At 38.1% G+C, this 12,825-nt stretch overlaps 1 protein-coding gene across 7 annotated transcripts in view; it reads right to left on the bottom strand.

The window, feature by feature from the left end:
• Positions 1-12,825, bottom strand: part of ARAP2 (ArfGAP with RhoGAP domain, ankyrin repeat and PH domain 2) — a 159,617-nt gene that overhangs the window by 52,132 nt on the left and 94,660 nt on the right. For all 7 annotated transcript variants that reach the window (XR_009449802.1, XR_009449801.1, XM_059673672.1 and 4 more), the window contains exon 20: positions 3,848-4,011. Coding sequence is in view for 5 of the 7 variants with exons in the window: in XM_059673672.1 (XP_059529655.1) it covers positions 3,848-4,011 (164 nt within the window). In the remaining 2 variants the exon portion in view is untranslated. The remainder of the gene's footprint in view (positions 1-3,847; positions 4,012-12,825) is intronic.

Here is a 12,825-nt window from a genome sequence, read left to right as displayed (position 1 = left end):
TAAAAACTTGCCTCCCCTTTCCCTGACAAAAGTGAGGCTTCCCCTTATAAATTTCCTCAATCCTCTGCCCATTAATTTGCATATGAATGCCTGTTCCCACCTTCACCTTCTTCTAGATCAGTGGTTCTCAACCTTCCTAATGCCGCGACCCTTTAATACAGTTCCTCATGTTGTGGTGACCCCCGATTTCATTGTTACAAATTGAACATAATTAAAGCATAGTGATTAATCACAAAAAAAATATGTAATTATATATGTGTTTTCCGACGGTCTTAGGCGACTCCTGTGAAAGGGTCGTTCGACCCCCAAAGGGGTCGCGACCCACAGGTTGAGAACCGCTGTTCTAGATAAAGAGTTTGGTCTTCTTTTTTACAAAGTTATTGATTCATCGAAGGCCCAATTCCCACTCTATTAGGACGATCTTCATCAAGAATATCAATGACAACCTATTTTCTAGATGCAATTTGGTTTTTATCTAATGAGAATTCCCTGCAGCGTTTGACACTCCAAATGAATTGCATTAGAATTATGTTAATCTCATGGCCTTCATGGCATAATGATACCATATTCCCCAGCTCTTCCTCTATGGCTACTCTTCCACCCTTCCATTTGTTTCTGCTCTAGTATTTACTGGTGATTCCCGGAATCCAAACTCAATGCTCTTCACTCCCCACTCCCCACAGAATTATCTGGGTAAACCCACCTAACCTCATTACTTTAACCACTTACATATACTTTTTCACCCAGGTTTTAATTTCTAAGACCCCAAACACACACAAATACATTTTAAGAAACATATACCATATACATGCAACACACACTCACATACACACACATACCATACTTACACATATGGACCAATCAAAACAAAGAAATTAATTTCCCAGCTCCGTTCACTATTTCGTCTCCCAACCTCTACCTGTTCTTTATTTGTTCCTCTATCTTGATATATGGCGTCGCCTTTTCCCCAATCCTTTCCAACTCAGAACCTTTCTTTCTCATATTCCAGATTTAGAAAACGAAAAACAAACAAACAACTATGTCACATAGATTTTTCATTATGACCTCCCTTCTTTCCATCCTCCAGGCTGCTATTCTGTCCACTCAGTTCCATACTAGGTTTTTACAACTCCCTGTCCATATTCTTGTGCAGCCCATCTGCCTCGCCAATGCCAGTATGATCTAAGATGCAGGTCCACCAGTGTCACCACATGACTAAAAATCTGCATAATGCCCTCTCACGGCCTACAAGGCAAATATGAGGATTTGATTACAACATATAAGTCCCTACGTGAATTTTCCTTAGCCTCCTGCCTCTTTTATCTTTCCCCTCTTCTCACACCAAGTTCTGGGCATAGTTAACTACACAGAGTTCCCTGAACAGACAATGCCCCTCATGACTCTACACATGGGCACACCCTGTTTCCTCCTCTACCTTCTAATAAGCTCCTATTTTCTCTTCAGACTCAGGGTAGGCACCGCCTCACCTTTGCAGCCCTCCACACCCCCCCCCCAACTCTGGGTGCGGTTTATTCCTGTACCAACCCCAGAGCCTCTCTGCCACAAAAGTATGTACACTTGGGATGTAACTGCCCACTTGTTTGTCCTTGATCCACAAATCTGTAAAGTCCTAGATGGCAAGAGTCCTGGTTATTCTCTGTAGATAGAAGTTACCTAGTGCCTAGAAGAACTCAGCAGGTATTCAATGAGTGACCCCTTAATGCAAGAATAAGCAAATTCTACAAAAAACAATAATGACTATGTTTCTGAGATACTGTGTTCCTAGTTAAGTGAATTTCTAATAGCTGGTAATCAAATAAGTTAACTGAATGTGAATTACATAAATTAATTTCCCCCAAGAACTAACTATTGCAACTCATTTAAAAAAAAATTAAAAGTCTAAAAGTTATACTGTGAACTCTGTCAAGTTCAAATCTTGACACAATGAACACACACACACACACACACACACACAATGGCCTTTAAATTTTAGCGCAAAAGTCAGAAAGTTCAAAATAAGTGTGACTTAAAAGGCTCTGGGCTGACCACCCACATTCTAAAATCACTGGACATTTTCTAATAAGATTGGGTTTTTCCCCATGTTCTGCTCATTAAAAACATTAAAAAAATAAAGAGTCTTTCGCTGGTTCTATTACTGTAATATGCAAGTTAATGTACCTTGTGTTAGAGTTGCAAAGTAGACATAATGTATGAAATTCAGTTGAAAACAATCTAATGCTTAATGATTTTAAACTCAAACAAACATCACAAAGTAGCTTCTGATTTCCCTAGAGAAACATGAAATTGTATACACTGGAGGTAGTCGAGTTATTTTAATCATTTGTCAGCTTACGAGAGACTCTGTGCCATTATGAAACTAACACGATGTAAACATTCCCAGTGAGGTTACGTTCATGCCAAAACACACCGGCAGAATGCAAGCACACTAATACTGAAGAGCGAATAAAATGAAGATGATGACCACCCTTCTCCCCCATTTCCAACTAAACAGATGATTACAGCTGATAAGACACACAGACACATTACCATGGGAAGAAACTTCACAGTAATGCCCACATAAAGTGATTAAATACATAGTCACATTAGACATATAATTTACACACACAACAAATCTGAATATTAATGATAACTGTTCTTGGATTACATATGAAATAAGTAAAAACACGTAAGATAGTGCTCTTCTTAGAAGAAAGTAGATTAATGTACACATGTTACAAATTTTCAGAAATTCTTTTCTTCTTTTTGTTATCTCTGGTATTTTGGTACATGTCAATCAATTTATTGTCAGTTCTCATGCAGAAACACATGATTCATGGATCTGTCTTTAACTTCCTACTCCTATGGCTGCATTTCCAGGACCAAGGTCAGCGGCTGGCACACAACAGACACCCAAAGAAGTAAGGAACCAGTAACACAGTGTTTCACTGCAGCTCTCTCACTGAGATAATCTCTTTCAAATTAAAAACTCCCAAACACATTTCTAATTCTAGAAGAACAAATAAAGTTACTACACCTTCAGAAATACCAGACCAATCATTTTACCCTTTTCTACCTTTACAATGTAACTCAATGGCATTTATCTGCAAATTAAAAGTAGAAATATTTTTATACTAAAAAAGTAGTTAAGACTTTTCTATCTTCTACAATATTAAGGAAATATGTAACAGAAAGAAGGACTTTGAAGAATACATAGTAATTTGAAATTGAACATGAAGAATAAAGGTATACTTATATTCTTTGGGCACATCTAAAATACTACCTTAGCACATCAATAAAACTGGACCATGTAGGTATCGAGCTGTTTGGGTTTTTTTTTTTTTTATTTGTACGCTATTCAAAGAAAATGTTATAATGAAGTCAAAACGGTTACAATCAATATCCGTGTGACCAATAGTATGGTAACTAAAATAAATACATACACACTTGTATGCCTGCTAAAAAATTCTTCCCCATACTGTCCCAGCATTCACCACTTCTAAAAACATGCCGAGGCAGCACACTGCATTCCCCTTGGTTTCATCGTGGGGTTATAACATCTGAAAAACAGTCTTTAACCTATTTTTAATATACATTTCACAACATATATCCTTTCAATATGTTATTTAAATGTTTATGTGCGTAAAGGAATCAGAAAATAGTTAAAGTACGTTATATCATTTTACTGGGCAAAGGAATGGCATTTAACTGAACAGAGACTACATTTATATTTTCACTGATATACTTAACACATATAAAAGGCTCTCATTCAGTCCAATGGATACCATTTAAAAACTGTAAGAGTGATACCATGAGTCTGGGGGTTGAATGAAAACTCGGTGATACGTACCATACTGCGTAACAAATGCTATACAGCTGTTCACGATGATGGGAACATCGTTTTGGCTGAGCTGCTGATCCTGCAAAGCATTTCCATCTGTACCTGCTGCTTTCTCAATTGCAGCATGCCAGACTGTGAAATCCAACTTGGTGTGCCCGTGGATGTACAATGTTCTGTGAAGTTTAAAGAGCATTTCACATTATAGTTTTGCTTTAAAAAACTCTTATGTCTAGACAGATGATCCTTTAAATCCATACACAGGTGATCTTGTCTCACCCAAGAGAAGAAAAATCTTCCATCTTTCACCCCAAATGCCTCTTTTTCCTGCATAGAGGGGAGGCAGTTCTCTGGATTTGTGATCTCACCTCCTTTCATTCCCCAGTCCCTGTCATTCTCTTTCTGAATAAATGAACTGACACTGTTCTGGTAAGCATCACCAGTGACTTCTATTGGATATATGTGGCTGTGTTTTTCAAGATTTTAGAACTGTTTATGATTTCATTTCTTTATAAAAACAAAAGAGAGAGGGGAAAAAAACTCCACCCAATTTGGCTTTGTAGCACAATTCTTTCTGGCTGTTCCTCCTATCTTTTTGGTCAGTTTCTTTTCCAAGCCCACCTACTCCTTTTGAGAATGAAGCTGTAACCTCGGTGAACTCACATGAACTCCAAGGCCTCTCCTGGGACAGTGGTTTCAATCCCCGTATGTAAACTGGTTAACTCCCAAGTCCCTATCTCCAGGCTATAATTTTGTTTTACAAACCAGATCTCTATGTAATCAAAAAAGCAAAAGCTTAAAACAGCCCGGCTAGTGTTGCTCAGTGGTTGAGCGTTGACGTATGAACCAGGAGGTCAGGGTTTGATTCCCAGTCAGGGCACATGCTGGTGTTGTGGGCTTGATCCCCAGTAGAGGGTGTGCAGGAGGCAGACAATCCATGATTCTTTCTCATCATTGATGTTTCTATCTTTCTCTCCCTCTCCCTCTTTGAAATCAATATATATATATATATATATATATATATATATATATATATATATATATATATGTATTTAAAAGCTTAAAACAGCTGAGTGGGGAATCCAATCACTTCTAGAACTCAAATTTCAAATTTTAGCTCTTGCACTTACTTCCTTTGTGACCTGGGAGAAGGTATCAAGCTTCTTTGGGCCTCAGGTTCATCACTGGCCCAATGAAGGGAATAGCTCCTGCCCCAGCACTGGGTAAATGTGTATTAAGAACTAAGTAATAAACCGTAATACTAAGTGATATCGATTTTTGGACACCTTCACCGGAATGTGCCACAAGCATCTCAATCCATTCTACCTCCTCACGACAAACTGGTGCTACAATTCTCCATTTATCCCACCAGAAACTTAGGATTAACTGTAGATTTAGTCCCCGCCCCCACCTGTCACTGCCACATGAATTCAGTCGCAAAACGCTGTCGGTTCCAGTTCCCTGACACACTCGCTTCGCCCCCTTTGTTCCAATGCGGCCGTGTTTCAGGTCTTTATTACTCCTGAGCCGATACAACCCTCTGCATGGAACTCCTTTCCCGGTGCTCCACCTCCCTGGCCCCTGCTCCTTGGGGCTGCCAGAATGACCTTTCTGAAATGCCAAGCTAGTGATGTCACTTCTTGGTCCCTGTTTGTCTATAGCTCTGGAATTTTCAAGACTAAAAGGCCTTCATGCTCTGGCCCATAATTCCCCTTCAACTTTGCCATTGACCTACACTCAGGGCACACTAAACAATCACACTGCCTTATCCTGATAATAAATATTTCCTGCTCTCTGACGGGCCACTCGAAATCTTCCCTAAGGTTTACTCCAGGTGATCCTCCTTGACACTCTCCCTGATAGCCCTCCAACGCTTAGTGGTAACAGGTGCCCCTCTTAATCCTGAGGAGGCCCCCTGCCCTGCATTATACCACCAGCTCCATGTCTGAGAATATTTTAGCTGCTAGATCCAAACATCATGCAGGCGACCAAGGAAAACATTTCAGTATCTGTTGTCATTAGCAGAGCATCTGACATTTAGTAGGTACATAATAGTTTCAAAGTCCTAACTAGATATAAAAATGGATTTATTTAAGTATATTCACTGATGTATTTAAGTATATTTACACCAAAGTAAAATGATTTAATCTCCATTTCAAACTGTAAGAGGGCTACGTTGGATTCAAACAAAGAGAAAGGCATCAACTGCACAAACTCTGAGTTGCTGTGGTTTGTTGTTGTTGTTCATTTTCAGGGGGAGGGTAATCTTTTACTTCCCTGATAATAGATGGGCCCTAACTTAATTTAAACAGAAAATAAAAGGCCTTTTTTCCCCCCTTTGGTTTATTTTCTTGAAATGCTCCCCTAAGAAGACAAAAGTTACTGACACCTCACCACGCTTACATCCACAACTTCTGGACTCACTGTAACTACAGGTCCTTCAGTAATGTCCGCAGGCTTCATCTCTCGCTTTCTTTATATATTGTTTTTATTTTCCCACATCACTACAGCAGACCTTACCTCCAGGGTTTGTAATTTTCTTTTTGAAGAATTCTGCTACTCTAATGTTCCTGACATGCTTTCGCTTTTTCGTTTACCTTACACATTATCTTTAGCTTGAAAGCATTCTATTGCTCGGTATATTTATCTAAACGAAATTGTATCACTCAGCTAATGTTCCTGAGAAATATCAAGCCCCTACACTGTTTGACCTAACTAACATCTTGCTAAATTCAGGAGTTTAGGTAAAGAGAAAATTTTACACTCATTTTTTTGAGTTTTAATCTCATGATTAAGCTCTAAATTTAACATAAAATATTTAAAACTGTTTGCTTTTAAACACAGTACTTCAGTGGGTGAGTATTTCAGCAAGCAGTGAAACATCCAAAATACAACAGCCCTCCTACAGTACCACTGTAATTCTGACATCAACAGTGAATGTTCCAAACGTCAAACTCCTCTGTAGTAAGAAGAAATCCTATGATGACAGGTTGAGCTGTCTCCTTGTGAACTAGTGAGGGTTAGAACAAATGACAGCTCCTGAGTCAACCTGTCAAGGACTGAATCCTTAAATATATCATCTAGTGCAGCGGATGCTTGACATTGAACTGCATCAGTCCAACAACTTTCCTCTCTGATGCTTCTCTAAGCTCTGTGCGCACCGAACAAAACATCAAAGGTATTTTCAGCACAAATGCTGGTGGAGTTTGTGACTCCAAGTGTTACCAAACAACCACGCTACCTTTCTGGATAAGAATTCCAAAGAAACATTCATTTATATCTTCAGCATCTGAAAAGTAATTCTGAAGAATTCTAAGTACTGGTATAGAGAGAATTATTCTAATTGGCCACTGCCCAAGCATAAATGTTAAAGGGTACTTCAAAGTCATACAGAGAAATATCCCTATATCCTATAACAAATCAAATCAGTTCAGTAAGATCCTATAACAAATCAAATCAGTTCAGAAACCAAGTGCCAGGATGAATAAAAACAATCTTCTCAAAATTGCAATATAATAACCACAAAGTGTAGGCTATCGTATTCGAGCCTAGTCTACTGACAAGAATCAGAAGTGTCTTCACAAATAACAGAATCAATAAATTTGTATAAAAAAATTCTAAAAAGCAAATAACAGACTCCACAAACATGACTGAACAGATAATATCCTAAGCATTTAAAAAAAAATAAAAGCAGTGAATCTCCTAGTATAACAGCATTTATTCGGTCCCCAAATGCTTTCTTTTCCTTTCATTTCTGAGAGAGATTTTTGCTGAATGGAGTATTTTAGGTTAATAGCTGCTGGTTTTGAGGTGTTGTTTTTGTTTTTGTTTCTTTTTCTTTCCCTTTTTTTGTGCCAGCAATTGAAAAGATTTCATTACACTACCTTCTGGTTTACACTGTTTCTAACAAGACAGTCTCATCTTTTGTCCTATGTCTAATGTGTATTTTCCTCTGGGACTTTTTTTCCTCACACGGGTTTTCTGGAATTTGATTATGATGTGTCTTGATGTGGTCTGCTTTATCATGCCTGAGATATGATGATTTTAGTACGTGTGGGTTTAGAGTTGTCATCAAATTCAGAAAATGTTTGGTCACATTTCTGCAAAGATTTTTTTTAGCCATCTTTCTCTTCTCTCATTTTCGGATTCCAATTATATTGGGGCTGCTTGTTATTATCCCACAGGTCACTGAGGCTCTGGTGATTTTAATCTTATGTCTCTGTGCTTAAATTTGATCATTTCTATTGTCATGCCTTCATGTTTATTAATCTTACAGAGTCCACTCTTATGTCAAGGCAATCTAGTGAAATTTTTTCAGATACTCTATTCTTTGGCTTTATAAATTCCATTTGTTCATTTTTTAGTTACCCATATTGTTTCTTGCTACTGTTTATATTTTCCTTTACATCTTTGAAAATATTTGTAATATATAATATGTAAAAATCACTGCTTAGAGTATTTGCTAATTCCATTACCTTTCTCATTTCTGGGTCAATGCCTACCAACTGATTTGCAGCTTTTTCACATCGCTAGTAATTTTAATGATATGCCAGACATTAGGAATGTTAACTGGAGTGTCAGGATTGTGTTGTCTTCCTTTAGAGATGTTGATGCCTGTGAGAACATCCTGTGCCTGTCTGACCCTGGGTACTGCATTACGTGTAGAGCAGCTGATCCTTCAGAGGTCTAAAGCTGAGTTGGGTAGAAATAGAGCAGCCTTTACTCCGAGGCTGGCTTGGCCTTTACACTATATAGCGTTACTTTTCTGGGGTCTTTACTAATGCCCTCTGTGTTCAATGAGGGCTGTCTAGCATGGATGGAAGGGATCTCTACACATACCTGAACACTGCCTATGCTCTGGGATTGTTCAACCCACAGCACACCCATGGGAGCTGCCTTCTGGAATTTCACCCTGAAAATATGCAGATGAGCATGGAGCCGAGACGGCTCATCCTTTTGTTTTTCACGTATCTCATATTTGTATGCTTACATTTTAGTATATAGAAGGGGCTTTGAATTGATTGAAATAAATTTTCAAGCAAATATATACTTTAAAATCCACCTTTTGTTAGTCCTGTATTCCCTTTAACAAAACAAAAAGAAAATCACTTCATAATGTAAATTGGAATACTCTTCCTTTTTGCAAAACCTGTGGGGGGTGGTAAGATAAGAGAATCTCTTGTTTACCTTGGCAACATTCAAATTAAAGCATCTCTTTGAATTAAATCATCAGAAAGTTATAAAAGCAGTCAAGCTGATATTGTGGGCAATCGGCTACTGTTTAATTTGCAATTACATGCACAATTTAGAAACCACTTTAGGATAATTCACCCTCTGGAGTATTGCTAACATAGCTTCCCGAAAACACAACTCAAGGAGGGAAAAATATCACATGGAGTGAGTTGATATGAAATAAGAGCCTTAAACTTAGGTTGTTAATCTCCTCAATTGAGAAAAGTAGTCTGTTTCATAATTTGGAACATATAGATATAATGTGTTTTCCCCAGGAATACTTTCTTTATGTCTGGAATTTGCAAATAAAAGTGAATGCAGTCAGGCTTTGGAACCATTAAATGCTTTATGCTCTACTATAGGTAAACCAAGGAATCTTAAAACACACACACACACACACACACACACACACACACACACGCCCTGGTCGGTGTGCTAAATGGTTAGCACATCTCACTTCACAGTCAAGGGCATGTACCTGGGTTGCAGTTTGCTACCAGCACCTGCCACCCTCCCACCCGCCATGTATGCGGGAGGCAACCAGTCCATGTGTCTCGCTCACAGGGATGTTTCTCTCTCTCCCTCTCTCCCACCTCCCTTTCATTCTCTTTGAAAAGCAATGAAAAAAATAACCTCAGATGAGGATTAAAAAAACAGCAAGCCGAAGTGAAAACACACCAGTCTTTTCTCTTTCTGATAACACAGATGAGTTACTCATTCATGTTTACTGTATTTTTGCAACCAACAACCTTTCAGTAAAAGCTTAATTATAGGTTTGTTTGACAAATGGTTATACAGTTATGAAATGTGAAGATGGTGAACATAGGAGAGTATTTATCAGAAAGGGATATGCAGAAGTGTGGGCTAAAGTGCAGAAATAATTTCTAAATTTTAAAAAAAGGATGTTGTAATCTACTAAACACTGAACTTAAAGTGAATATATAACCTACTGTCCAGGAAAATGCCTTCTGACCTTGTGATCTAGAACAGTCATTGAAAAACAATAGATATTCAGAAACATGATTTTTTTTTCAAACAGCAATTCTGATTGAGGCGTAACAGAGAAGCACAGGATCTAGTCCTGGTAACAGCACCAAAGAGCATGCCAGAAACCCCTAAGTGTAATCGAGAAAGCTTTATTTTTCCAAAATAATAATGTTTAAAGTATACAAAGAATACCCATTAAAGCGACACCATCTGGAACACCTTCTGTTTAGAGCTTTTTAGAGCAAAAAATGCTCTGTATGTGGAAAATATTATTGCAATATTTTTCTGTCTAAAGGCATTCATGCTCTGCATATAGAGAAAATGACCGTGAAGATTACAATATATATCTAAATAGTGACTTTATTCAGTGCATGATTATCAATTTATGAACTGTTCCAGTTCAGAGGGTTCTTTCTCCTCCTTGCCTTTAGGAACATTAATATATTTTATCACTTTAATCAAAGGTAGACAAGGACAAGGGGAAAATGTGAAATTAATTCATTAAATTTACTTATGATTTCCTATTCCGGTTCTAGCAGTTACTAGCAAAAAAAAAAAAAAAAAAGTTTAAAACTTACAGCTGGTTGGTTTCTCGCTCTTTCAATTATTCACTATCTCTATATGTCATCAACATGAGTAATTGGAAGTTGTTTTATTTCCTAAAGCCACAATTTTATCTGTCATTGACAAGTCTAACACAATCTACTTTAACACGCCTTATTTCCCAAGGGGCTAATAGATCATAAGAGAGATGAGAGAGAGGGCACTGCAATGAAATTCTCTTATTTGGACATGACATTAAAACAGCTCTTAAACAATCACGCCTATAATTAATGGGCTTGTTTGAGTGGTGGGAGAGAAGTATATATTCCCTATCTGGCTAATGGCACAACCATTCGTAAAGTCACCCAGGCCAAAAGCTCAGGAGTCACCTTACCTCCTAGTTTACAAGGAATTGAACACCATCAGACTGGTGTCTCTCTCAATATCCTACCACCAAATCTAGAAAGCTACCCACATCAAAACCACTCATCAATTCCTTTTCTCCTTCTGTTATAATTGTTCTCTTGTCCTCTCTTATACCTTCCATCTCTCTCTTTTATTTTTTTAAATAATAGGATCATAAAACTTTAACCAACATAGAATAAGCTGTATTTCTGAAACTATAATTATTAAACATCAGTCTTATCTCTATGGTTTCAAAGATTGGTCGAGACAAAAAAAAACCCTCTTATGGCCATGTGAGAGAGGATCCATTGGAAGTTGAGGTGAAGGTCACCATATTAGAAATCATTTATCTTCAGATAAATATTTGAATCACAAACTATTTTGAAATTTTGGGTTATGACCAAAGTCTGTACTATCTGGGCCCTTTTCTTACTTTTAAAATTGAAAACCATCATCACTCAAAATTCGATATACAAAGTCTAGTGGGGTTTTTTGGTGAAAAGTTGATTTAACTTGTTGGGACTACTATCTGGGGGGAAAAAAAAACCCTCTCAGTTCGTAGGTGGCTAACAAATGTATATGTAATCCCATAACAAAACATGGAACACTACTGAATAAGCCTGAACCTTCCTGAATTAAAATTTTTATAAGCCTTCATGCTTGAATTCTAAATTGTTGACTCCTTTGTGTCTCTTTCCCATCCAAATCTAAAGCTGGACAAGTCCAAGCCATCTAAAAACAAACGGCACACACATTCCCTTTCTAGGTCAAATCCCTTCTACTTCGATAATCCTACTAAGCTCCAGTTTCCTTGGCAAACTAACCTCACTAACTGTTTCTGTGTACTCTGTTCCTAGCCTGCACCTAACCCGGTTTCTGCTCTCTCACCTCTGAGCTTCTCAAAGTCAGCAGGTGCAGTCCGCACCACTTACTCAGGGAGTATCTGTCCTCATCAGGCAGCACTGGACGCTTCTGACTCTTCCTTCCTTCTTGAAATGCTCTTTCTAGGTTTTGGACACTCTCTCTTGGTTTCTGGATTCACTCCCTGGGCAAACTAGCTTAATATTCCAGGATAGCTACTCCTCCTGACAACTGCCCCGCCTCCAAAATGAGGTGCATTCACCAAGGCTCCATCACGTTACATATAATGACCTGTAAGGCCCTATAGAATCTGGCCCAGGAGTATCTCTGAAATCATTACTTCCCACTCTCCTGTTCATTCAAATCTCCCCAGTAGCTTCCTTGTGGACCTTGAAAATGCCAAGCACAACGCACTAGGGTCTTCAAAATAGCCTTGCCCTGCTGCCTGGAACATTATGAAGACTGCAGCATGGTCTGCTTCTTCCCTTTCTGCAGAAGATGCCTACCCTCACCCCTACCTAAAACAGAACACTCTCCATCAGCCGCTCTGTCTACAGTTTGCTTTAAGCCAGTTAAAATTTATGGACACAATAAAATGTAATTTTCTTTTCTGCTTCTCTTCTGTTCCCCCCATTAGTGTGCATGCTTCATGAAGGCAAGGACCATGTCTATTTTATTCATCACCATATCCTCAACAGTTACCTGATGCACAGTAGATGCTTTGTATTTATTGAAAAAAGTGAATAAATTAGCTATGCATGAATCACATTAAAAAATACTTCAGGATATTATTTATTCCTCACATATCTACACTGAAAATATATTTATAACTACCAAAGTGCTTCCAAATGCTTAAATGTGAATGTCCCAAAGGCATCTAGATCTACAGAAAATTATAATAACTAGTGTTACTGAGTTTCTCATGGCAAATACAAAAAAATATGTAAGCTTCACTCATATAC

This window comes from Myotis daubentonii, chromosome 1 (genome assembly GCF_963259705.1).
Source record: "Myotis daubentonii chromosome 1, mMyoDau2.1, whole genome shotgun sequence".
NCBI classification, from domain to species: Eukaryota; Metazoa; Chordata; class Mammalia; order Chiroptera; family Vespertilionidae; genus Myotis; species Myotis daubentonii.
Note: the sequence above shows the minus strand (reverse complement) of the source record. Positions and strands in the feature narration are given on the sequence as shown.